The following is a 27,810-nucleotide window of genomic DNA, read 5'->3' on the forward strand; positions in this document are numbered from 1 at the left end:
CGCTTTGCATAAATACAGTTTGCTGAACACATCAAAATCAGTCCGAATGAACAATGCTGTGCAACTTTGAGACAGCTTCGTCTACCCAGGGTGATGTGACTTTCCTAATAAGACATGATGCATAAACTCAGCAGGCCAAATATTAGCACCTTTTTTCATTCTGAGTAACACTTACTAACAGGTTTATTTCTGGTGCAGAGAAGCAACTGCTGGCCCATGAATTATTTAAACTAATATTGAAGCTTCTATGCTACTCCTACGTGCTGTGGGGTACTCTGCAGATGTCAGTAGATGTATATGGGGTTTTTTCCCCCTTTCCATTAGGCGTAATATATATATTTCACAAATATATATATTTCACATACATATATTTCATAAACATCTATGCTGCTTGGCACGTTTTAAATAAGTAATGAGATGCCACCATTCTTCTGATTGCAGCATTCCTAATGATGGCAGTGATGAAGTAAATGGCTCTAACCCCATGCCAGGATGGCTTTTAAGGCAAGGAAATGGTGACATGAATAAGGAATAGGTGTGAAATTAGTAATGTGATCATTCAAGGGAAACAAAACCTGTGTGGTTGGTGTGAATTGGAGCTCTCCTTTCTGACAGAGGTTTTGTGTTTCCACTCTGGGTAAATTTACAGAGTTTTGGGTCAGGTCTTATCAGTGAGAGAGGGAAGTCTGTCTGCTGGCTTGTAATGGGTAGACAGCCACTGAGTTATCTCCATCAGTGCACAATGAGATCTCCTCCCCCTTCCCCTGCTCTATCGGCTTTGTTTGCCTTGTGCTCCTCAGACCCATAGTTAGGAAGGAGACTACTTTTGGCACAGTGGGTGCTAATCCAGGCCAAGCTATGGCTGAGAAGCTCCAGTGGCAACCAGGAAGGTTTACCTAACCCACATTGTGTGCCACAAACCAAGTGCTGAACACCCCAAAACCTGGAGCCCAGTGGTGTTCCTCCCTAGTGCCCCTGGACAGTGGGTGCTCGTGGTAACTCGCCTGTGTTTTGGACAAAGAGGGAGCAGCTCCACTGGGCTGTCTAAGGTTCCCTGTCCTCATTTGCACATCTTTGCCTGCCTGCGCTCTGCAGTGGGTCATTAATATTTCAGGTTGATTTTTCCATCTGGCTCCGTGCCTGCAGCCGATTCCAGCATGAAAAATTCACAGCAAGTTACAGCTCTCTGGAGGTGCAGAGATGGCCGGATGTGCCAGGGCCAGGCTCCCGCTGCTGCTTCTCCCTCTTCTTCTCCCCTTGTTTGGGTGCTGTGTGCTTGGACCTGTGCAAGGTTATTTGTTTGCCTTCAGCATAGGGATTGTCAAATGAAGATCAATCCCAGCAGAGTGGTGCGTCAGTAGATAGTGTGTTGAGAGGTGGTGGCATCAAAGGTTTTTAATACATGCTTTAGTGTTGTTATTGCAAGTCATTCTTGCTGTTATAGCCTGAAAAAGACCAATGCAGGCCACTTTGTGTGGGCTACTATAAATGCACAAGAAAGAGAATGGGGATCCAGAAAGGTACATATAGCATGGAGGCTGGATAACTGGTCCCAGTGGGCTCAGCCCCAAACTGGGGTTGAGCATCTCCTCTGCAGTGGAGGCAAGTGAGAGCCTCTGAGTTTTGGGAGATGAGGCAGATGGGGGGAGGAAAAATGAACCAGTGTCCTTATTTTGAGCATGCAAAGCTGAAGCACAGAGAACTCAAGGCTGGAATTGAGTTTCCAGGTGAGTGAGCTCAACGTGCTGGGTGTGTGGAAGATGCTAAACTCTCCTGAAAAGTCAACCCTTGATTCCTATGTGCTGAGAGATCTGACCACTGCTGTGGGAGTCAGTCCTGTAGCACCATCTGAGAATCAAAGAGGGACTTGCCTTGAAATCTGGTTTGAAGCTACATGAGCAATGCCACTTGGGCAGTGGGAATTCTCTTCCTGTTCTCAGGTGTGTGTGTGTGTGTCAGGAGCAGAGGTGTAGTAAGCAAAGAATGGAGAGGGATGGACTCATAACGGAGTTAGATGCCTGCAGCAAAGCGTCTCTGAAGGGAGTGAATCATGTTAATCTCTTTCAGTACCTTGACTAGGAGACTAGGCTGTGTTTTCTTTGTTTTCTCCTCTGTTCAAGTCATCTCATGGGTTTTCTACTGTTATGAAGCCTCCTCACAGATTGGGGTTGGGGAGCAGGGATTTTTGGATGAGCTAATTTATAAAACATGCCTAGAAATTCACTGCAGCACTTTGACGGGATGTACCCACTGATGGGATTCAGGGACATGTCTCTCAGTGATAGCTGCAGTAAGTAACATGGAAAATACATTACTTCAGTGCACTTCAGGACATGAAGAAGTAGAGTTAGTGTATGGCAGAGAGCTGCTCATCTCTCTGTCCATGCATGAAGATGTGAGAGAGATCTCTGTATCTGCAGCACAGAGTGAGTGCGCTTGAGCTCTGTCCTCACCTGTACTGAGGCTTGCTAGAGAAGTCCTCCAGCCTTCCGCAATGGATTTCATCTTCGGAAGGGGGATGCCTTCGCTTCCAAAGTCCTGCTGAAGTTGTGTTGTTCTTTGCATTTATCCCGTTGCCTGGTGCTGTGCGCTCAGATCTGTTTTGTCAGGCTTGTGACCCTCTGGTGCTGGGTGCAGTGGCTTAAACCAATCCCATGGGAATTGCTTTCCCTTTTTTAATAGCTCTTGCAGACACATCTATCAATATTTCAGCCTCTTTTTTTCCCCTAGACCTTCTAAAGGCCGGAGCCACGCATTATGTGGAATTATTTATGGCTCTAATGTCAGTAACAGCCTGTTAATATCTGTGCCACTTCTCTCAAGATTGCTTTCAAGTGATCCAGGGCCCAGGGTAGTTGCTGGCAACCTGAGAACCACCCCTGTCCCTTTCCCTGGCACCAGGGGAAGATGAGAATCATCCAGCAATGCTGTACTCCATAAGGTTATAAATAAACTGGTGGTTAAAGACTGGCACTTCTCAATAAGAAACTCGGAGTAGCTGATGGCTGAGGTTTGCATTTACTGATGCTATCAGATGGTAGCAAAGGCCATTGTAGGAAGAGCCATTTGTTTCCTAGCACTGGAGAGCCATTAGGTCCGTTGGGTGGTAGACAGACAGTAAGGTCTGAATCTTCAGGGCCTGTCAACTAGGAAATCTTCAGTATTTCCATGAGATTTCACTGATTTGCATAGAAGTGGATTCAGCCTGAAGCATTTTATTCACTTATTTAAGACAGTAATGATTTATGCAGTACTAGGAGGCTACGAGAGATGATAGAATCATAGAATAGTTAGGGTTGGAAGGGACCTTAAGATCATCTAGTTTCAAGCATAAGGAAGCAAAGGGGGAAGAAAATTCTTAATTCCAAGTTACAAGTGATAAATATTATTCATTTTGATAAGGGCTGGTAGGACAACAGTTTGTTTTCTGGTCAGTAAAACCCGAATCAATCAGGACTGCTTCTTGCTGCAAAAAGCTTAAAGCATGCACTGTCTGTGGTGTCATGTTGGAAGGGTTGGGTTTAGCCTATTTATTAGTTGTCTGGTGCCTTTGTGTCTGAAAAGCTGAATGTGCTCTAATCTCCCCACTCTTCCTGGCTTATGGCATCCTTGTTAATGTCTCCTGAATCTATAGCCCAAGGTCAGAGGATGCAGTAAATGCAGAATTGATTCGTTTGAGGCGATAGCAGTCATCCGATAGCAAGCAAGAGGAATTTCTTTTCTATGCCCCATTGCCCTCTAATGGCCAGTGTTGAATTTGCACAGCGAAGTGGACAATTCAGAGGGCCAGATAGGGAATGAGTGGGGAAACTGGTGTGTACTGATGATGCCTTATTTCCAAGAGCCCCCCAAAACCGTTCACAGTGAAGACTGGTTTGGGGTGAAAAGAGCAACAGATTCGCTCCTTCTTGGTAGCGCTATCCCTCAGAGACAGATGGAGGGAGGGAAAAGAGGGATGAAAGAGGATGGTAAATTCAGAGATGATTGAAAAGAAACAGGAAAAAAAGCTATTTTTGTGTTCTCATGAGTAAGGGGAGATAGAGAAGTTCTCACTCATACTAAAAAAAACACTCCACAACCAGTGGTAAACTGCTTTGTTCTTGGGATGGGAACTAAAGAAGGGTCCAGCATGCAGCTCCTGCATAGCAGATCCAAATTCAGCCAGTGTCAGTGGTGCTCGTGCTGTGTCAAAATCCCTTCTGATTCTTACTATGTGATGCTGAGAGGTGGGTTTGCTGCTCTGCTGTACCGTGTGTGTGTCAAATCCTGCTGAGCAAGGAAACCTGAACCAGAAATAAGCGAATTGCTGGACCCAGATCAAACTATTGCAATTGTGTGAGACCACAGAAGGAAATGCATCTGATGATGTACTCACCCTTTGGAGCTATGTACTGCAGGCTCCTGACAGCTGGAGTGCTGAACATGTCTTCAGTATTCGTGGGTTCACTTTTCTCTTGCAGTAGAGGCTTTTTAACAGTAGATGTCATGTTTGCATAAGGGAACAATAGATTGTAACCCCTTGTGCAAGGCCTGGCTACAGCCAAAGAACATGTGCTCCAGCGCAGAGGATGCTGTTGCCTGCCCTATGGATGCTGGGGCCAAGAGAAGCTGTAAATCATAAAATACTATAGTTGCATGTTCCTATGTATTTGTCCTAGGTTGGTACTGCAGGTCACTGCTCAGGATGGATGTGTGGTGTCAGAACAGCACTCACATTCTGCTTGGGTGCTGGAGTGCAGGCTTTACTTTCAGGAAGTGTTCAGAAACTGGATGATCTTAAGGTCCTTTCCAGCCCAAACCATTCTATGATTCTATAACCCTTATAAATCTAATTCAGCTTTCCTGGCTAACTTGGCAGGGTTTGTCAATACCTGTGAATAATCCTTTTGGTCCAACTTTAGAGTTGTAGGGATTTGGCAATGTTCTAAATGATCCCACTTTACACTGTTCTCATGTGTTTCATGTGCAAAATGCTGATCTTTAAAAAAACCACCCAACTACCTCCAGTGTAGATAGAATACTTTTAATACAGAAATCTTTGTAAATACCTTAATTACAGTCCATAAAAAATAAGTTCTGAATCTTTACACCATAGTCAAATACAGACAGACTAAAATCCATTTCTGACTCAAATAAAGAAGCATTTATCTAACGTGGAAGAAAGCTATACTCTTCCAATAAGATTTATCCTAAACCACAAAGACCCACCTCACTCCTCAAGCTGTAATTTCACCACATCAGTGTTTTGCAGCACATACAGTACTTGTTTGGCAACCTCAAAGCAATCTGGGCAAAGCAAGCCCAGAAGAAGAAATTGGGGGTTTTAATATTCATTTTGGTATTGGAGATGATGGATCTGCAGCGTGTGGCTGCAGTAACAGTGACCGTACATAGCAGGGCTCTGCATTTGAAACGTAGCTGTACAGTTGTGTGTTCAGTATCTGAACAGGATGATGTGGATCAGGGTTTCAGCAGGTGAGAGCTGGTCTGTGAACTTGTAGAAAGTGTCAGGTCCTCTAAGGATTGGGCTGGTAGGCCCTGGTGAGAACCAGGCACAGGTCAAGATTGGTGTGTGCAGTGCTGGCCCAGGGCCCCAGGTCTGCTTTGGCAGTTTGGCAGTCAAAGTGATCTTCTCCAGCAAAGCCACTACGCCCAAGGGCTGGAAACTGCCTTCCTGAGCCACCCTGTAATTGATTTGGATCTGTGTTCTGATTTTGATCCTGATCCAAACCCAAATCCAGTTCAAACTGGAATGTCTATAAAATCTGGAGCACTTTTGGTCCAGGGCAATTTTATTTTTCTCTTTTATTTCTTTTTCTTTTTTTTCCTGGTAAAATTTTTTATTCCTTGAAAAACACTTCTGTGTGCTTAAACTTAAAACTCTTGATGCCAACCACTGATGAATATCATCAGTGCCAAGGGTAACAATAGCATCAGTGCCAGCACCCTCACAGTATCATTAACATCAATGCCAACAGTATCGTGCACATCTATGCCAGCAGACCAATACTGTCAACAGTGTTGATGCCAACAGGAGTGAACGAATGAAGAACCTCTCAGTCATAAACCCTCATGCAAAGACTCATGCTGTGATGCTGTCCCATAATAACAATCCCCCGTGCCCAGCCTGGTTCTCATTAGCAACTTTACAATAACACACACTGGCACAAGAGCAATTAGACGAGAACACCAAGGTGTGTATATCCTGGAAGGGAGAAATACTCAGATATTTCTGGAGCCGAGGGGCAAATGAACTCAATGATGAAGGAGTTTGTTGACTCTGCTTTTCTAAACCCTTCTGTCCAAGTGCAGTGGTGGCAGCTGGAGCTCTTTTTCAACTGGCACAGCCAGAACGCTGGGAGCACTTGCAAGCAGCAAGTGGTTTGACTCCTGCGTGCTTTGCTTTGGAGCACGTCTCCAGCTCTACCTACTTAACAGAGGAATCTTGTTTCACAGGTAATCTAAGGGATTAATAAAAGAATTCAATCCAAAAGGATCTTTCCAGAATCAGTGCGTTTCCAGTGCATAATCTCATTATTCCAAGGCTAGTTCAGGTTTGAGGACACAAACTATTCTCCGAAGAGGGCAAGAGGGATTTTTCTTTTCTCAGAACTTGCAACTTGCACTTGAAGGACAAGGTCTGGTCTGATGCTGAAAAGCAGGCTGTAAAGATCCAGAAATGGAGCAAAGAGTTTACAATTTACAAGCCTGGAGTATCTATACTTCCCTGATCTTCTCAGGTCTGTACCCAGGAAAGCTGTGTAGGTGCAGAGCATCCCAGTGCAGCCACATCTTGCAGCGGTGGCCTAGGAGTTAGAATGTGCTAAGCAGCTTTCATAACTTACTCCCAGTCTACACCTCAGTGCAAGTAGCGATTCTGCTTCCGTTTCCTTTTGGACAGTAGCTTGGTGTCATCACCAAAGAGTTCCTTGCTCTTTGCAAACCAGACCTGTTCTTTCAAAGCTGTCAGTCAGTTGTTCTTCTATTAAAGAGAACAGGAAGACATTCTTGTTTGTCTTTGCCAGAAGTGGAGGAATGAAGGGACAAAAAACTTGCCCCTGAGAATTTCAGGTATCTCGATCAGCCCAACTTCAGAAGCTTCATACTCTGGGGTTAATTGGAGGTTTTAAAGCCTACATGAAAAAGAAAAGAGTTAAATCACAATGTGCCTGGTGCTGTTTCAATGAATTACATCCCAAAAGAACAGCTGTTCACAGTGAAACTCAGGTTACCTTTGGTGGAGGTGGAGGTTTGCCTTTGGGAACTGGAAGATGAGCCGGTTTTCTCTCTGGTGCCTGAACAAAAATGTAGTTTAAATGTCACTAGGCTTCCCTGTCTGAGCAGCTGTAGAACCTCCACAGAGTTCTGCTCCTACTATTCTCTCATGTATTTTCTACAGCATTTTCCTAGTGGAAAAGCTAGGGGTCAACTAGATTAATCTGTCCACATACAAGATGTCAACCATAATGCACAAGGGGTATAGAGCTCCTGTTCCAGAAGACCACGGAGCTACTCTTAGTGTTTGGATTCATGTGTATCTAATATCCATGCTCTGCTTGGGAAGTTAAAGCTGGTCACATGCTCAAGGTGCATGTTGAGGAAAACATCTCCAAAGACAGGGGGATTTAAACGTCTTTTTATAATCCAGCTGATATGTGGTGTTTAGTCCTGATCCATCATTCTTTAGGCAGGCAGTACCATGCAATTACGTTTCTGGTATGAAGATGGTTTCTGTACCCTTCTATCAGATGGCCAGGGGGCTCAAATGAGATGGTAGATATTTGAGGGAGGCATTTTCATTTTAGTAGGATGCATTAGGTTGATTAATGGCAAATATTTGCATTTTCCTGGTTTCCAAATTTTTGTAAGAATTTAAAATACATATATATATACACACACACATACATTGATGGAGATCCTCTCACAGGTGGCATCTTTAGAGAACTGCCTCAATACAGGGGCCATTGCAGGCATCTGCAGTAGCAAAGATGCTCATCATTTGCATTGTGTTTACACCTGAAATCCCTGTTGGTTTGGACTCTATGTACTATTGCTCGTGAGATGTTCTTGTGACAGTTTACAGGACCCCTTGGCACAGATTAAGAGTATCTAGTGCAGTTTAGGATCACGTGGCAAAAAAGGTGACTCCTACCCTAAAGAATATGTGGTTTGAATGTCTGTGAGTTATGGGGTGTTTAATCAGAGTCAGAAAATGAAAATCCTAATGACATCTGATAGTCCTTTGCAACTCAGATGGAAGGTGTGAAAAGTTACAGGGTTATACTTACAAAGATCTCTTCAGTGTGAAAAGAGGCTGGTTTCATAGAAGGAACAGGAGGTGGGGGACCTCTTGGCCTTTTGGCAGGCTGTGGAGGCAGAGAATATAGAACATATTGACCCTATATACATACTGTGAATGTATGCATCTGTGAGTTCCCATGGGAATGTGCAGGCTTGTGTTCTGTATAAAAAGTGCATTAATAGGGACAAAAGGATTCATTCTTTTCAGAAGCAGGGATGCTTTATGCTATCTGGCCCTGAGAAAGCACTCAGGGTCTTATTGGGAGTGCAGGGATTTCTCCAGCCTTCGGGGTTGGGGTTCTCCACCATGGCATGAAATGGTGTGTGCTGTCTTCCCCAAAGACAGTGTGGAAGCAAAGACATTGTTGGGAAGCACTTACGATCTGGAGGTGTGGTTTGTTCTCTTGCAGTGGAGGTACAGGAAGGAGAAGTTTCTTATCGTTCATCTGAAAACAGGGAACAGTTAAATCCCATGGAGCCTTTGTCTTGTTCATTATCTTTGCATGCTGCTTTACTACACACAGATTGCTCTGGGACTTAGTGCCATGTTCTTTCCCCATGCTGGGATTCACAGCACTGTCCTCAGCCCCAGAGAAGCGTTTTGAAACCCTCGTAGAAGTGTAGCACACTTTGATGAGTTTTGATGTTCCAACCCCTCCGTTACAGTCCATAGGAGACCAGAGCTGACCCAGCTTTTACCTTCTGGGCAGGTACAGCCAGGACAGGGTGTTCTCTGTGTCGTTGTTCTTGATCTGCAAAGACTTGGTTTGTGGCTCCAGGTCCCCTTCTGGTCTGGCAGCTAAACAAAGATTACATATAACTGTAAATCTTAACCTGACTGAAGTGACAAGAACTTGCTGAAGTAAATTGAATTTGCTGCCTTATTCCTATTGGTCTGTTATGTAGCCATGTCCTTTCTTCCCCTTATTTTAATTATTTAGGATTAATCTTGAGAGCTAGAGTTTCAAGTCTTCAGTCCTCTCCCAACTATGAGATTTCTGTCATGGATCAACTTCCTTGGCTTTCCAGTGTCCAATTCCCTCTACCCCCTTTGAAAATCTTTGCTTAAAACCTGTCCAGGAGTTGCTTGGCTTTAGGTTTTGGTTGCGTGGGGTTTTTTGACTCAGTGGGGGTAAGTGTTTTACCTTTTCTTGAACACTCGGAAACGGATAAGGAACACTGCTCCTGTTGCTGTGACAGCAAGGACAACCAGCACACCAGCAACTATAGCAAAACCTGCCAGGGAGAGAAAACACAAGGTGCTATTTCTTAAAAGATCTGCTATTACGAAGCAGTTTCCCATCATACTGGCAAAGTAATATTTGTCACAAGGCCTAGAGCCTATTTGTCCTCACTATTGCTCAAGCTTATGGCTGCTTCTCCTTTCCATGGTGATGGAAAGAGATGTGTTCTTGCCATTTTTGCTGTATTTGAAGACTGTGGTTGTTGCTTGAGCTGTCCTGGGGCTAAGTAAACCTAGCCCTTGCCATCCATCCATCCATCCATCCATCCATCCATCCACCCACCCTCAAAGACCATTTCATTGTCATTCCTCTCCTCTTCCTCAAAGATTATTACCCAAAACTGGGTGCATCCCTTTGGCATTGTATACAAGTAAGGCTTCACAATTTTCCTTCAACAAAGCTATTGTAAAGCCTCAATCAAGCCACAAAGTTGAGAACTGATGGTGCTTTAGTGAGGGCAGAGAGAGGACAAAAATATGTAGTAAATAACTTGCTCTAGTTGTTCATACAAGCTGCAGCAACTTAAAGATGTGCAGAAATCAGAGACCTTGACATGCAAGGCAGGGTTTTTCACTCGGGTTGAAGGATAACAGTACCCAGTGTGAGGCTATGCAGCACTTACTGGTAACTGCTGAGGAGCTGTCACAGGTTGGTGGTGCCCATCCTTCCTCACACTGGCATTGCAGCTCGTGGTCACACACCTGGGGAAGCACAAAGCCAGGAATAACTTCAGGATGGGGATATGAGTGAAGCTGTCAGTGGCTCCTGATAAGCTTATTGAAGCTAGGTCTGGAAACCCTCTCATTTTACTTGCACTAAGATTTAGCGCAGAGAATAGGGTTTGTACAGTAAGGGATAGGCCTGGTTGTCTGCTACCATGTGCCTTTTGCAGGTGTTTCTGCAGTAAAAGCTACAGTACAAGGCACAAAGCAGCAGTTATTCTTGTAGGTCTCTATATGTTCAAATGGGATGAGCACAATTATCTTCCTAAAACAGAAGACCTGAAAGAGAATAGTTGTGATACTGTGGCTTAGAGGCAGGGCCAGGCACAGAATCTTTGTCCATCTCTTGTTGTCTCCTTAGCAAAAACATTGATGCTCTATCAGTTTAGATTTACTTTCATAAAAATATAGAAAGCTTCTGATTCCACAGCTTTTGCAAATCCCTATCCCAGTGATCTAAATACTGTCATCAGTAAGTTCTGTAGCTGACATGCATGATTTTCGTGGGGTATTCTAAGATAATAGCATCAAACACTGGTATCTTACAGCATGTCCGGGACACTTGGCAGAGCAGTTGGTTGATCTAAAGACATCTTCAATGTAGACACATTCTCCATTGCTGCACACCTGAAATGCACAGAGCAAATGGTAACAAAGTGATTTACAGCTTTCAGAACACACAGAGCTTGCACTTCTTTGCGTGGAGTGATGAAGAGTAAAAGGAGGCATAGAAGCAGGTCTGCAAATCACTTAAACCTACACTAGAAGCTTGATATGTGGATGTAATGGTGTGACCTTTGGGTGTTTTACAGCAAAGGGGAGTGACAAAGATGTCCAGACATCACTGCTTTCCACTCCTTTGCAATCCTTCACCCTTCGTGGCCTTTGCTATATAGAAATATATAGCAAAGAAATTGGGAATAGCACTCGGTGACACCTAGCACACCCATTATGGAAAGAATTAAAAACATAATACAAATATGACCTTTTAGCCTTCATACAAAGGTTTGTTCCTATTGCCATGTGTATTCTGTCAGTAAAAAATAAGACAGCTGTCAAGTGTAAGGAAATGGGAAAGATAGCAGTTCTGTTTGTTTTGCTGCTGGTTTGTGATGGATGTAAGGCAGAAGATATGGCAAATTGGATCAGCAGAAGTTTAGGGTCTACTTCAGCCTTCCCAATTTAAAATGTCTCTTGTCTGGTAACAGAGCTGAGGATGTAAGCAAGATTGAAAGAGGGGAAACAATAAGGAGAAAAGCTATTCCCTACTAACCATCCCATTCCCGCACTTAGTTCCATTGAGAATCATCCCTTGGTCTGGTTCTCCATTTCTAGGAAAACTTGCTTTGCAGGACTCAAAAGTCACCAGGCTCCCATCGCGAGGCATCTCATTCCCTCCAGCACAGAACAACTTCCCACACATTATATCTCTGGAAAGAGAACAAGAGCTGCTATAGAACAACGGTACGGCACAGCAGAACTATTTGAGTTGGTTTCTCCTCCAGCCTGAATTTGTTGTGTGCAGGAACTCCAACGATAAAGCTGCAGAAAGGGATTTTGGTTTGTGGTGTTTCCAGGTTGGTTTGTGAGCAGAAGGTGGCAGGTTCTTAATTCCTCTTGAGATTATTAGGGAGCCCACAATGATTTGCAGAAATGAGTATTTAACTGTCCTCGACTTTGGAGGTTCACCTGCAGTGCAAGTTCCCTATCCAAAAATCCCTTCCCTGTACGCACCTGCACATGCATGAACATGCACGCGGGCTTGCATGTATATATATATGCACACATACATATGCACTAGCTCTTTCTCAGATTGATTTCATGATTTGGAAACCAGTTTTCTTAGAATTGGCTTTACCACAACATTTAAACTGAACCAGATGGGACACATGGACATCAGTGCAATCTAAAACAGTGTACTCTTTGCTTCTGTCTCTTAACTGGAATAGGAATGGTCTCTCTTCCCAGATCCCAGCAGATTCTGTAACACAGTGCTTACTTTTTTTTACATGGGACGTGACTACCTTTTTCTTTTCCGCAGTATCCATAATATACCCCTTTCTCGTTCATTCGGTAACAGGACGCTGCACCGTCAGTGGCCTCTGCGAAAGAGGAAAATTCAGTGGGATTAGTTTAGGTTCTCTGCCTGTGAGAACTCACAACATTCAGTTTCCTTTACCTGGTTAGGAAATAGCCTTTCCCAGTGAAGTTACCCATGGGCATAAATGATGCTCTGGCACTTCATGCATTAATGCTTGCAGTGCTGCTCTGTGCACTAAGCAGAACCTGTCCTGTGTGTTCTCCCTATGAACAATCAGACCTCGCCTAAGAGAAGGGACATAGTCAGGACTGGAGATGGTTTAGGACTGGGAAGAGGATAAGCCACCACACGCCTTCAGAAACATAAAGGCATGACAAATTTGGACATTAATTTAAAATACAGACATTTCCTCTTCCTAACAAGCAAAGAACCAGCTCCATTCCAAAGTTCTCTTAAAAGCATTGTGTGAAAGAGGAATACACTTACCACTTCCCATTTCTCTAGAAATACTTGGCATTGTAAGCTCTGCACTTCAGCTCAGTGATTATAACCACTTACTGTTACATATAAATATAAAAATTGAGTAGATGTTACAAGCTAGAAATCATATACACTATATAAAGCATAAGTAGCATATATGCTATATAAAGCATAAAGATGCACTGTTCCTGCTTTGCAAAAGGTCTTTGATTTGCTTGCAAACAAAGCCTTTCCCTTTATCTCTCCTTTGACCTATGCAAACTGTTTTTCCCAGTCCCCAGTTGTACTCACCTGATCCAAAAGCAGCTTTGCACTGGTTTTCCCGGGTGGGACAGTGTCCCATGTAGCAGTAGCCCTCGCCATTGTTGCAGGGATATCCATTCACACGGAATCGATCCGCTGGGCAGTGTTCAGAGAAGCCAGTGCACATCTCAGCCAGGTCACAGTCATGCTTAACTGCTCTGCAGATAGCTCCTGATTTCTTATACTGCAATGGGGGGGAAGGCAATGCCACACTTTAACATGTGCTCCTCCATCCTGTTTAAAAATCACACTGAACCAGAGGTTAAACCAAGGGAGACAAATCTCAACCTCACTGTGCAGGATGCATGGGGAGCCAGATCCGTATCTAAGATCAGTTATGTCAATTGACAAGGTTTTTACCTGGTTGTGCCTCAGCTTTTCTTTCCAGGAGAAAATGGATAATCAAAGCGCTCATTTCTCCAGGATGTTGAAAGATTGAGTGAATTGGTAGTTGTGGTGTGGTTTGGGATAGACAAAGTGCTCTTTGATTACAGGGCTGGGTCAGTAATCACAGTTAAAGGGGATTGGCTCTTTTGAGAGGTGTATTACTGCTTTCTCACGGGGGGAAAAATACTGTACCCTCGAAAATACGAGAAGCTGGAGATGAGAAGGAGTCTTACCTGGCAGTTTTCACAGCACTCTCCATGTGCACACGTGGAACCTGCTGTCAGTTTGCATGACTCGGCGTGGCAGCACTCATTTGTGCACTCCTGTGACAGAATCAGTAATCAGAGGTCTGGTATGTGCTTCAGGGTTTGGTCCTCTCTGCACTGCATTCCCAATGATCCACCCTGCACTTGGTTACTGAGGGAGGGAGGGATACATTGGACTTGCACTTGGGTTTTCTGAGAACCATTTTCACTAGAAGCCAGGCCAGCCATCGTGAGTGAGCACGTAAAGAATACCAAGTGTGTTGGATTGTGCAAGTGATGATAGAAGTTGTGCAGGGAACTTGCTTATTTCTGCTCAGACAGTTTCATATGTGTGGCTTTTCCTCACTCTCAGTTCCTCTGTTACAGAATCATAGAAATGTGTAGGTTGGAAAAGACCTTTGAGATCATTGAGTCCAACCACTAACCCAGCACTGCCAAGCGCCACATCCACAGGTCTTTTAAATCTCTCCAGGGACAGTGACTCCACCACTGCCTGGGCAGCCTGTTCCAATGCCTGAAAACCCTTTGGGGAAGAAGTTTTCCCTAATATGCAGTCTAAACCTCCCGTGGTGTAACTTGAGGCCATTTACACAACAGCACAACAAACCATGCAGTCATCTTTCCCACCATTTGGCACGTACTGTATAGGGGTGACTACACTGAAGATCAGCAATTTGGTAGCCACAGTTTCTACCACAATATTTCAGCTAGCTTTGAACTGGCTACTTGAGAAACTAACAGAAACCAGCTCCTAAACAGCCTGAATAAAGCTCTTTGCCTCTTCCAAGTATTGTTTTATTCCCATTTATACTGATACCTCAGGAGTACCACAGTCGCATTCCTCTCCTTTCTCCACAAAGCCATTCCCACAGGATGGAGGTGCTATGATGCTGTTTTTATCTGGGATGTTAGTTAAGCATTTGGGCATGTCACTCAGCATGTATTTCTCAAAACTTTGGAGGCTGCAAGAGCTGAATTTCTTGGGGATGATGGAACTATATTGAGAAAGTAGGAAGGTTTACGTTAGGGTGAGTGTAGGCAAGGAGAAGCAATACTCTTTACAAGAGAAATTAAACAAGTGACCATCCCCTTAACTACTAGGTGCAGCCATTTTTATATATATATATTAATAAGTACAGTGGCTATCTCCTATGGGAAAACAAAGTGGAAACAGACAGATGAGAAATAGTTAATGTACTAAATGTAAAGATTGCATGTAATAAATGTAAAGATTTAAGCCTGATCTATGCAGACTGTGCTTGGATGCTTCAGGCATTAGGAGTTTTCCACTAGGACATCCAGCAGAGGCTCAGGATGTTCAACTGGAGGTGAAAATTGAGCTAAATTCCTGTCTAATGGGTGTTTATTGCAGGTACGAACACTTGACGTGGCTTTCACAGGAGTCATCAGGGTAGAGAATGAAAACATACTGTAGGTTAATCTTGGGGAAGCTCTGTCATCTGAGATCCCACAGCCAGTATGTGCTGTCCTCATTTTAAGGGAAAAATGCTGTAATGTGAAGGCCTTCACCTCATGTGCAAAGCTAATGTTACCCAAAAGTGACTAAAGTTGGTTTTGGTTTGCGTTGGGATTTTTTTGAACGGGGTGTGTCTGCCTGGGAATATCTTACAAGGGCCTGGAATTTCTTCATTTTTCTGTTTGTATAATTTGAATGGAATAATCTTAGACGAAACAATAATTACTAGTCCATTTGGAAACTGGCAGCTTGTCCAAAGCCCACCATGAACTGCCCCATGTGTTAGTGCCCTCACCTTTTCATCCTAACTCCTACCTGACAGTGTCTGTCATGATACAAACTTCAGCACTGCATGTGCAGGCTTTGGTGTCATGACTCATGCCAAGGTTGTGTCCCATCTCGTGTGCCATGGTCGCTGCAACTGCAATTTCATTTCTGTTATGATCCTGGAGAGATAAGAACAAAGTATTATTTCCAAATAATACTTTTAGAACAAGTATTCTTGTTTACTAATACTTTAGAACAAGTATTTAGAACAAGAACAATAACGCATTTCAGAACAAGTAGGAACATCTGAGAAACCACGTGGCTAAGAAAAGGACAATTCAAGTGCAGCTATACTCGCTGCTACATAAGGATTGATGTAGTGTTCAACCCATGAATGCATCTACTCCACGCTTTATGCTCTACTATGTTGTAATAGCAATGAGATGATACCAGTAATGAACATGAGTAAATTGGTATAACTAGTGTTTAGATCAGCAGGAGGAAGTTAGGCTGCCAAGTAACAGTGTTAAGGGGAACTGAACATCTGAAACCCTTCATCCTCTTTCTGGATAGATGCCTCTGTGCTTAGGGCAATTATGTGGGTGCGATATAATTATTACTCATTACACCAAGGTAACTATTGTGTACAGTGCTGTGCATGCATGGTAAGGAAAGGCAGATGCTGTGCTCCATCTTTGCTCTTAGCTTGGCGTTTTGTGCCACTTGGAGAGAGGAAAGGAAAAGCTCTGTTCTTTTAAGCAAAATCCAGAGGTATAAACCCCAGGTGATAGCGGAAAGGCATAAAGCACACGACAGTGTACTGGCCATGCTCTTCCAGCACAGCGCTGCAGATCATGCTGCTCTCAAATGTATCCCTGCACCCTGTGAAGCATTCCGGTTTTATGTCCATCCTAGGATTTCCTAATGCTGTGGGAAAGCTGGAATTTCTTGTGGGTAATTCCTCTCAGAAACAGGCCCAGCCTCTGAAGCTGGGTGCAGCAGCTGAGTTCCCGGTGCTGTTGGTGAAGTTTGGGATTTGTGTTCCTATTTAGGCTGAAGTTCACATACAGTGGTTCAGTCAGGTGAAATTTGGTGGCTAAACTGATGATATTAATTATGACAGAAACAATTTCCCATTCAAAACAGGGAACCTTAAGGTAGAGGCACAAACCCACTTATTTCTCTCTTCTAACTCTAATGGAGCCTGGTATTCCAAATACCAGGCTGTATTTGTGTGTCTGAGTTTGATGCTGGTATTTAGGTAACACAGACACTTTGTGCTTTGTGTGTGCTTCCTTTATCCTCTGCACCTAATTTCAAATAAAATCTGACTGTGTATTTCTACAGTCTCATAAAATAATGACACGCACTGAAAGTGTTGTACACCCCACAGTGTTCACGAGCATTCTTTGCTGGTTGAGTAAGAAAACCTTTAAGAATAATATAAACAAAAAGAAATCAGACCTGAATAATACCTGCAGAATATATATCACTGCAGATGGATTTTAGAAAGGCTAATCCAATCGTTGTCCCCTCAAAGTCATAGCCTCTGTAAGGAAGAAGAAAGAGTGAAATGCAACGCTGTGACCAGGGAGCAGATCTGAAGTCAAGTTGGCTTTATTAAAAACAGGCTGAAGGCTTTAAGCATATTCTCATTTTCAGCTCTGGTTTTCATCCCTGATTTAATACAATATTTGAAAATGTGTTTAAAATCACTGCAAATAGAACAGAATTGAACAGTCTTTTCATTTTAATTTTTAACTTAAAATATGTTGCAGTTATCAGGCTTAAGGCATCTGTTTGAGTGTAAAGAGCTTGATGAAGTGCTCTAAATGCAGCAAAGTGCTCGGATGAATCAGGGCCACTGAACGTGAGCCAGAAGAGCCAAGTGAGTGCTGGTTTAGTTTGGCCATGTGCATTTCCCAGCTGCTAAACTTCATGTCATGGCTCTGGAGGTGTTAGACCATGCTGCAATCTTCAGGGCACTCAGCTGTGCCAGAGCAGGGAAAAGGGAGAGACTGAGATGGAGCACAAGTGTTTGCAAGGATTCACATAGAAAGGGGAGATTCTGTGTCTTAACTGGTGATTGTGCTCCAGAAGGAAAGTAAAGGTAAGAAAAGAGAGCTTGCATTTCTTATTTTTTTTTTTTTGCCTTAGAATTAGTACAACCTGGTATTGAAAAGCATAAAATCCGGTTCAGTATTTCAGTATAGGCAGAGCCTCTGACTGGTTGGGAACAGTTTTTAAAGGACCAATTCCTTGAAGGTATATCAAAAGAAGCGTGAGCAGCAGGTCGAAGGAGGTGATCCTGCCCCTCTGCTCTTGTGAGACCCCACTTGAAGCACTGTGTGCAATTCTGGTGTCCTCAAGATAAGAAGGACATGGAGCTGTTGGAGCAAGTCCAGAGGAGGCCATGGGGATGATAAGGGAGCTGGAGCACCTCCTGTATAGAGACAGGCTGAGAACACTGGAGCTGTTCAGCCTGGAGAAGAGAAGCTGCGTGGAGACCTCAGAGCAGCTTCCAGTGTCTGAAGGGGGCTACAAGGGTGCTGGAGAGGGACTCTTCATTGGGGACTGTAGCGATAGGACAAGGGGTGATGGGTTCAAACTGAAACAGGGGAAATTCAGGTTAGTGTAAGGAAGAAGTTCTTTACTGTGAGGGTGGTGAGGCACTGTCACAGGTTGCCCAAGGATGTTGTGAATGCTCCATCCCCAGCAGTGTTCAAGGCCAGGTTGGATGGAGTCTTGGGCGACATGGTTTAGTGTGTGGTGCTCCTGCCCATGGCAGGCGGGTTGGAACTAGATGAACTTAAGGTCCTTTCCAACCCTAACTATTCTATGATTTGGAAATGTGAATGGGAAGGGGAATGATACGCACGTGATCAGCTGAGCATTGTCATTTCTTTTCCTCTTTAACAAATCTGAGAGCCTCCACTTTGAGAAACTGTCCAGTGTGAATCCTGCCGCGTGGCTCAGGAGGCATTTGTCACCGTCTGTCCAGATTTCCAGGCCTATTAAAGCCACATAGATGTTTATGGCCTTATAAACCTGCAGAAGAGAAACAGTGTTGCTGTAAAAATGAAGGATGTTACAAAGACGTCTGAAACAAACACTTATCCTGGTAGTTGGTTCCATTTGTCACTTGCAAGAGTCCACTCCAGGCCTGATTTCAGCTTTTCCACGCTTTAAAGTTGCAAAAAATCTCAACAAACAGAACATGAAATCTTTTTTTTCTCCACATTTAAAGCAACTACAAAAATTGGCTTTAAAGTATTTGGAAATTCCAGCAATATTTTGAAAGAAATTTGACTTGCAAAAGAAATCAAGAATCACTGAAGTTGTTTTGATAGATTTCAATCATTTTAACAAGTGTTAAGAAAATACAGTATAAATCTTTATCAAAATCTCATATGTGAAGGCAAAGAGCAGGATAATGTGAACATGTGTGTTAAAATTGTTTCATAAATGATAATTTTCAGTTCAGTTTTCTTTCTTGTCTGTAATAATGGAAATTCATGATGCAAAAGAAAAGAAATTATTAATCGCTTGTATTTTAGTCTCATTTTGCCATGTTTGCTCTTACCGTGTTGATGTAATTGACTATTCCAAATATCCTTTGTCTTATAGTTTTCACGTTTTCGTCATACTTCTTATACTAGAAAAGTAAACGTAGTGTGTTAGGAAAAGGAGAGGTAAAAAATGATGAATCAGAACTAGCCCACAGAAGATTGCCTTGCAAACCACCCCATGCCTGGCTACTTGCTGTTATCTTTTCAATGTAGTGTTTTATCAGATAATGTGTTTTAAGATCAGGCCCTTTTCAAACGTGTATCTATGAGTAGGATGCAGAAGAGGACAAGTCATTTCAATACTCACCAGACTGTTGTCTGCAACTATGTAGACTTCCAGATACTTTTTTGCTTTCAGGTATGCTTTCATCTAGAGAAAAGAGACATTTCAATGGCTTGTAAGACCTGTTTCAGTCTCAACCTTTGCAATTTCAAACCTGAATCGTAAAATGGTCTGGGTTGGAATAGACCTTACAGATCATCTAGTTATGAGGGTATTTCAGATCATCTAGTTATGAGGGTGTTTCTTTAGCCTAGCCATTTAGAATGGGACTGCCTTGTTTAAAAATGATGAAAGGTAGGCTGGATATTAAAATGATTAAGATTATGAAAGATAGGCTAGATATCAAGAAGTATTTAGCTGTTGAAGGATGCACATGGGCCCCTATTAGTACATGCAGGAGGGCTTAGCTCAAGTGGTGACTCTGAAATCAAGATCTGTGAGATTTTGCACTGGTTCTACAAGATCTGATTATGCTTCACTGTTTGCGATTGTGAGGTGCCAGCAGAAAAGGTGGGACTTCTGCTACTCATAGAGTTTCTCTATGGCCACGGTTTCTTTCCTTACATGTACTTAAGGGACTGTTGCTTGACTAAGTACTTACTTCTGGGCTGTTGCTGGATTTGAAGATGTGATCAATGGGGTCATTTGAATCTTCTTCCCAGGTATTATTGACTAGACCACAGGTTTTGATGGACTTCTGTTTGAGTTTCTCATACTTGTAGACCGCATGTTCGTCTCTGTCTGAGGTTCCCAAGGGTTCAATGAGGTACTTCTGACCACGGGTCTCAAAATATCCACTAAGAAAAGGAGTTAAACTGTCACCTTTTGAATCCGCAGGGCTGAATCAAGACAACAATGTTATCTCTAACAGCATTTAGCTCAGGCATACACACCACTGCCCACACTGACACAACAGAATGGTTTGGTAGCGTGCAGGCAAAGGGTACAGCAATTTAAAAGCAGAAATCAAAGCGGCTGAGTCAATTGGAAGATTTGGCTGGTCAGTGCATCTCCGAGTAGGAGACGGTCAGTCAAAAATAAACTGGTTTAGCAATTAATTACATTTAAATTTGGGGCTTTCGTGCTTAACAGATGTGACTGAAAAGTGAATTTCACTTCAGTGGGGAATTCAAATGTGTATTTTCATCTTTCACTGAGATGAAAAGCTGAAGTATTGAAAGGAATTAAGAGTTCTGAATCATTTTGAGCAGCAAATGTCAAAATAAGTGCTTCATGTTCACATGTAAACACCACAAGACATGCAAGAATTGTTCAGAGACAGTCTGGGGTTTGGCCACATGCCACTAACCATGGGGAAAATGTTCTGCTGCAGCTTCTCAGACTTGAAAGCCATCCTCTTCCCTTTTTATATTGCACTGCTGTGTCTTCAGGGATTAGAAAAGAGCAGATTCTCCTAACTGAGCTTTTAATATAAAAGCTTGAGCTTCCTGACCCTGTAACTGCTGTGGCACTGAAAATTGTGCAGCCTTCTCTCGAAGTGTCAGTGGAGCTTCCTACAGCTTAGAAGCATCAATCCCAAATGTTAATTGTGAGCACCACCAAGTGCTGTGAGTCCTAATCTAATATGGAATCTGTTATATAGATTTATTGTTACAGATGTTTCTTCAGCTTCGAATTTAGAAACTCTGAAAGCTTAGAAAGGCAATTTTTTTTCTCCCTTTTTTCCTTTTTCTTTTTTGGTAGTTCCCTTACAGGCATGAATAAAAGGTAACACCACTTATTTACTTATATGCTGATACACACATATCCTGATTCTTTTTATACTGGAAAATCTATCCTCATAGAGAATGCACATTCTGCCATTGGGAATTAAACCTCCAACTTACCTTAGGCCATTGCAAGCACTGATGCTCGCTATGGAATCAGCATCATTCTGAATGTAACCTTCATAATAACAGTGATCCTGTTTAGAAAGAAAAGATATATTGAAATCATTGGATTCAGGCCAATTCATTGCAGTCAATGAGACACAGCCCAATTTGACAGATGATGAACCACATTAGCTACAAGCTACAACAAACTATGAATTAAGGTCCATACAGAATAGGTGCTGTTTGCTTTTCACAGGATCCATTCAGGGGGTAAAAGTAATTGGAGCAGTTGGAAATGGCATCTTTTCCCACCAAAAAACACCCAACCTATAATTCTTTATGCACATTTATTTCACTCAGGATCCTCCTGTTCTTGTTACTAGCTCCGTTACAAAGAATATTAGACCTTGTATTCCAAAGCACATGTGTTAAAACACGTTGGACACTGGACAAAGAGCTTCAGGTGAGAGCTTTGTTGAAGATAAGACCCATGAGTGCACACTTAACTAAAACATAACGAGTACAGTGACTTCCTTTGTGTCTGCATCTGAATGCCTCATTTGTCATGGCTCAGAGAAACCACCTGGGGTGACCGGCAGTGCATTTGTGGGGAGCGTGGGTGCTAACAGGAACCAGTGAGGAGATGTGTCTTTATCAGGATCTATGATCTCACCGAGATTAAGGGGAAAAAGCAAGTCATGGAGTTGTGCAGAATAAGCATAGTCAGGAGAGCAAAGTCAGAAGGTAGAAAGCAATGGAATGGCCCTGGTTCTGCTCCCTTTTCTGACAAAAGAGGGAAATTTGGCTCAGCAAATGTGTTTATCAGCCATTAAGGTAAATGGTGGTTGTCTTTTGAAAGGCAAACTGTGTGTCTGATTGGCAACAGGTATAAATCAGTGCAGCTCTGCCAAAGTCACAAGTTGCATCTCCTCTGTCCCTTCAGAGGCATCCTGAATTACAGTGCTTAAACCTTGCTTTAAAATCTTTTCTTTCTGACTCATACCTGCTATTATTTTATGGACCCATGAATCTCACATTGACCTCCTCAAGACTGCAAGCATGAAGGAAGGAAACCTTTCTTTATTACCTTGATCTGAGGACTTGTGGTTATTTGTTGACCGTCATCAGAATAAACTGTTTCAGTGTAGTCTCTAGCCAATAGGTGCCTGCAAAGAGTCAAGTGTAGTTATTATTCAAAATGAATTGTAGTCATCTAGAAATGAGGCAATTACGTAGCACACGAAGTATGGAGGGAATTCAAATGGTTACTCAGGGTATTATTAGGATGATAAAAAACTAGGGAAGCAAAGCTGCTGGGTGGGGAATTCTGCCTGTTTGTAATCCTTACTCAAACAAAGGGACGGTTCTAAAATAAGCAGGCAATTAAAGCCTACTTATTTCATTGCTATAAACTAATCTCCTTGTAGATCTGAAAGTAAATGCATAATTACATAGGCAGTATTGATCCTTTTTTGGCTTCTAATTTGTGTAGGCATTTCCACCACTCCACGTGTGAAGTGGTGTTGCTCTGGTGTCTGCCCACTTCACCTCTACTGATTTTAAATAGCAAAGATCCAGGTGAACGATTTTCTGTCTAAAGAAAGCTCTTTTTGTTCACATACGTGTTGCTGAACTGCCAAAGACAGACATCATGACTACAGAAGAAATGACTGTATTTCTGCTGGGAAAGGTGCTTTGGGTTTCTTGTTTGCAGACACCTTTATGATTTGCCATGGAAGGCCAGATCCTGCAAGGCTCTGTGCACTCAGACTCCTGCGCAGGAGAGCACTAAGCAGGTGCTTAACTTTAAGCCAGGTCTGTAGTATTACTAAACCTAGCAGCAAAGCAAGTCTACATTCACTTCTGTTTGGGCAACTACTGCAAATTGCCCCAATCCTGTTTCTTTTTAGAGTGGGATTTAGTCCAATATAATTCCCTCCTCCCCCAAATATTTAGATTAGATTGAAACAGGAGTGAACAGTTAATTATAGTCTCTATTTAACATGAACTGATTATAGTACTATTGTATTTACACAACCATTTGAAAAGTACCTATTACAGCAGATTTGTTTGATCCCATGTTAAATATTATGGTGGAGCCAGCAAGCAGAAAATCATGGGTATGCATTCGGTCAATGCCAGTGTACATTTGGTTACTCGAAGTCCAGCAGCATTAGTGTTAAGGTAGGCAAGGCTGGAAGCTGAATTATTAAGGATTTTACATTTATTATTACTATTTTCCATTTTTGCTAAGCATACAGAGCCAACACAGCCCCATTGCGTGGATATCTTGTTCTTCTCTGTAGTTTCTCCCAGCATAGAGCAAATAAATATAACCCATAGGCACAGAAAACATGTGAAATACTATTAAAGCATTAAATGTTCGGTGGATTTAGCCATTTAGGAAATAAACAGGAGAGCAGTTAGCAGTATAGACAGGTCACTCCATCATGGTAACATTGTGTGCATGTGTAGTTATTCACACTATCAGAACAGTGACATGATGCTTTATCCCCCCTCTTCTTGCATTGGAGGTGAAAAGTTGCCTTTACCAAAACACCTCTGTCTTACAGGAGCCAAAGTGCTGTTTCTTTATATCCCCAATGCCCTACAGAGCCATTGACAGTGAGGAATAATGCTCAAGGAAAATGTTAAACTGAACCTACTTATTTTTTTGTAAATGCAGTATGACTTCCTCTCCATTGGCTTTGATTCCATACTCCATTGTGTCATCATATTTGGTCTGTAAACAGAGTGAAGTGTTAGAGTGTGTACTGTTACAATTTATGGCTCTTACCAAGTTGCCAACTGCCTCCTTTTCTCCTCTTCCCACCAAAAATAAGTATTCTGGCAGTTCTAGAATAAGCAGGAGGTCACTGTGCTTCATATATTTGAATTAGAGGAACAAATTCAACTTTGCAAATGCATTTCCACAAGCATGAGCACATATCCAGCTTTACCCAACATGAGATCACTCTTCTAGCTCTTCTCTTTCATTTCCTTTTGCAAAATCAAGTGTCTGGCTCCAAATTCTTTTACCCTTGAAAACCAAGGGCACTCTGACTCCAGAAAACCTTCCCCATCTCCCAGCAAGAAAAATGGTATCTCTTTCAATACCTCTTTATTTCTCTCTACGTCTCTTTTATGTACTGTGTGCAGTTTCCGTGGATAAACTATTTCATATTGCTCAACTTCAGGTAGTTTCTTGCTCGTGCTCCCTAGGGAGAAACAAATGTATATTTAGGAAAACACAGGATTAACTTCTTAAACACTGTATTTCATGTCTGTCAACACTGATCCTTTTGGGCTATATGGTCATTCATCTGCTGCACCACTCGTTTCCCATGTGTTCTCTGCATGTGCTCATCTGCTCTGCTAAGCAGTCACCCCCATTACGTGGCCTAAAGTGAGGTTTGTTGCAGCCTGGATTTCAGGTGTTGACATACCCGGCTATTTCCAGGAGTCAAAATATTTATGCAATTCACTTGGGTTTCTTTCCCCAGCATCAGTTGGTGATTCCAACAGGCCAGACCAGCAATGCAAGGTGCAACCTTTGCCTTTGCATTTTGCAGATGAAATGATAAACTGACAGAGGGGAGATTGAGTTGAGCTCTTAGGCAGAAGCTCTTCCCTGTGAGGGTGCTGAGGCGCTGGCACAGGGTGCCCAGAGAAGCTGTGGCTGCCCCATCCCTGGCAGTGTTCAAGGCCAGGTTGGACACAGGGGCTTGGAGCAACCTGCTCTAGTGGAAGGTGTCCCTGCCCGGGGCAGGGGGTTGGAACTGGTTGGGCTTTAATGTCCCTCTCACCCAAACCGTTCCATGACTCTATGATTCTATTACTTGAATTAAATTCCACAGATCTGTGGAATTAGTGGTCTCCAAACCTTATCACATGATAACATACAAGTTAAGACTGCCTCTAGATAAGCAAATAAACTCATACAAGTCACCACAAGTCTGGAATGAGCCTAGATTTCTGCTTTAGAAAGCTTTGCATCCAGTTTTCTCATGTAAATACTTGTGACAGTAATTTAATAGACACATTCTTACCTATTGAGTTAGATCAAAGCGTGACAGCAGGGGAGCTGGAGAAGGCATTTGAACAAGGCTGGGTAAAATACTACGAGACAGGCAGTAAAGCGGGAAAATCCTGAAGGTGGTGAGGAATCCAGGCAATTCCTTAACTCACATCACCTTTTTTGCTGGTCTGTCTGTGCCTACAGTGGCTCTAAGAACTCATTGAGGAAATACAGTGCTGGTAAAAACCATTTCTTTTTGTTTTCTGTTTCGAAGTCTGAGTGAATCCTGACAAAAGTGAACTTGTGGCATCACTTGCACGGGGGTGGTCAGCACACGTTGCATCCTTTGAAGTTAATAATAGCTGGTGTACAGCGTTTGGGAAAACAGGGATGTGTTAGTTTTTGACAAGGCAGCAGCAGGTTTTTTCTGCCTCCTAAGCTCTTTAATGCCCTACAAAAGGTCATTTCATCTGAACTAGCAAATTCTTGAGCACTCAACACTAAGCACAAGAGCCTGTAGTTATAAAAACCCAAAAGAAACCACCGAGGACAAACGGAGAGTGCAACTCTCATTTTAATTGTCTGCCTCAAGGTCAGGTTTTTACAGGACTGGGGAATCCAATTACTGTGATTTTCTGCATCTGGAACAACAGAGCACATCCTCGTGCAAACTGTTCCACTAAAATGAAGATTAATTCTTCAAACTGGTTTACTTGCTAAACCCTTTCCAAAAATAATTGCAGAATAAAGTTGGTTGCATGCTGACAGAGCTGAGTGCTGGAGTATGTTAGTAAGCATGATTGATAGTATAATGGGAATAAGTCCCAAGAAGTTGTCTTACATCAGCTGAGCACAGTGCACAGTGACTATACATGTACAATACTCAGTGCATGGCGACTATACATGCATATGCTGTTAGCAACCACCAAGTGCAAGTTTGTTACTGTAATTCACAATGGTATATTTTATATCCCAATAATATTTTAGGCCTCTCAGAAGAGTTCTGTGCTCTAAGTTTATCTATGTACTCCCTTTGCCGACTCTTTTTACCAGGCCAGCTGTAGCCCAGATGGTTTAAGTTCAGGCTGGATTTTAATGGAGATTCAGAACTAAACTTAGCCTTTTCCCGCAGTGTGGCACAAACAGCATTTCGAGGAAAATGGGTGGGTTTTGTTCCGGAACAAATTGTTTCTTAGAGGTAGTTTTTGAATCAACTCAGTTTATTGTCTTTGTCTGGCTTCAGGCATTGTCTTGAGTCAGTAGCTTCGTGGAAGGAAATTCCTTGGGCTTTGTACAACGGCTGGAAAAAGTGCTAACAAGGAGCAAATCATTATGTCCTTTTCCAAGAGCCTGAATCAGGAAGAAAAATCACTAGTGGGGATTTCATTGACAATGAAGATTTGGTTTTGTCAAGAAACAAACTACGTAACACCTGAAGCATTACTCCTGTGCCCATCTTCAGATATTCTGTGCAACTAATGAAATCCTAAAGATACCTGTCTGAATAGGAATGCCGTGGCTCTCTATAGCCATGAAACTCATGCATGCTTGTGCGTGCCAAGCTCTGAAAAACTCTGTTCCCTGTTAACACGAACTGAAAGAAACAATGCACGTGGAAACTACAGGGCTGTTAAGGGTAAGGCAAATGAATATACACAACCTGAAGTATCACACAGCTGATAAGAGTACTACCTGTTTGAATTCAGGTAATGTCATTAACTGAATTCAAATAGAAGTCTTCTGTAATGTATCTGCAATACAAATGTATATAAAAATACAAAATGCTGTCAGTGTAATAAGTTGTCCCAGTCGGATAAATTGTCTACTCACTTGCAGAGGAAGTTATCTCCTAACTGGCTCACAAAACTAACCAGTTCTGGGTCTTTAGGCAATCCATGGCCAGTTTTTCCACAAGTAAATACTTCTCTAACTAAAGAATTTTAGGTAATTGCTTTGAACAGAAAGAGAAAAAAGCAAACATCCTGACCTGCAGCAGGCCCACTCTTTCTATGCCTTTAATCCACTGCTCTTCCGTATTAGCTACATGTTAATAATTAAAAATTCATAAAAGCTGTACAAAGATCCATAGCAACCACTGGTAAAGGGTTTAAAACCATAGAATCCATACCTTGTTGGAGAAAATGTAGCAAAACAACAGAAAGAAACAGTGTGAGAGTCATCTCAGTTGTGCTTGGCTAGCGGTGGTCGCCGCACTCGGGAACGCCGGGTTCCCAGGCTGTGAGCAGTCCTAGTCCTCTCTCGGGCACTGAACGAGAGGGAGCGAGTTGTTCAGCTTGATTCTTGTTCCTATATGAGGAAGTGTTTACTAAAGGTGTTGCACAATTTTCAAGTCACAGACTGTTACAGCAAGCGGAAGTTCCTGCTGGTTAGTTAATGTCACATGAATTGTGATATATTGATTACTCCTTTGAAATAGATTCCCTAAAAGTCTTCATCAGAAAAATAAATAAAGAGGGAGATTGGAGTGGTCCTAAAGTTCTCTTTTTATAGTCTGACTGGTAAAAAGCTACAATAGAAACAGTGGGTACCATGCGAGGAATGGGAAGGTTTTCAAGAGGTTTAGGATAAAAGAGGTATGTGGGGCTGGCATTAAAGATGT

General features: G+C 42.6%; 1 protein-coding gene across 2 annotated transcripts; it reads right to left on the bottom strand.

Moving 5' to 3' along the window:
• Nucleotides 1-5,009: 5,009 nt before the first annotated feature.
• Nucleotides 5,010-27,481, bottom strand: ADAM28 (ADAM metallopeptidase domain 28). 2 transcript variants are annotated; one of them, XM_030510171.1, is made up of 24 exons: nt 27,319-27,481; nt 24,290-24,390; nt 23,839-23,915; nt 22,260-22,338; nt 21,188-21,264; nt 19,942-20,137; nt 19,365-19,427; nt 19,072-19,143; nt 18,367-18,536; nt 16,953-17,037; nt 15,537-15,667; nt 14,562-14,739; nt 13,712-13,801; nt 13,080-13,275; nt 12,267-12,369; nt 11,541-11,697; nt 10,814-10,894; nt 10,168-10,246; nt 9,447-9,537; nt 9,001-9,100; nt 8,682-8,747; nt 8,289-8,366; nt 7,233-7,295; nt 5,010-7,133 (listed from the first exon to the last, which is right to left on the bottom strand). In XM_030510171.1, exons 1-24 carry the CDS (start codon nt 27,368-27,370, stop codon nt 7,101-7,103), a joined length of 2,418 nt encoding a protein of 805 aa, XP_030366031.1. In that variant the 5' UTR covers nt 27,371-27,481; the 3' UTR covers nt 5,010-7,100. The 2 variants fall into 2 exon arrangements, with proteins under 2 accessions (XP_030366031.1, XP_030366032.1); XM_030510172.1 differs by lacking the exon at nt 8,289-8,366.
• Nucleotides 27,482-27,810: the final 329 nt, after the last annotated feature.

This window comes from Strigops habroptila, chromosome 21 (genome assembly GCF_004027225.2).
Source record: "Strigops habroptila isolate Jane chromosome 21, bStrHab1.2.pri, whole genome shotgun sequence".
NCBI classification, from domain to species: Eukaryota; Metazoa; Chordata; class Aves; order Psittaciformes; family Psittacidae; genus Strigops; species Strigops habroptila.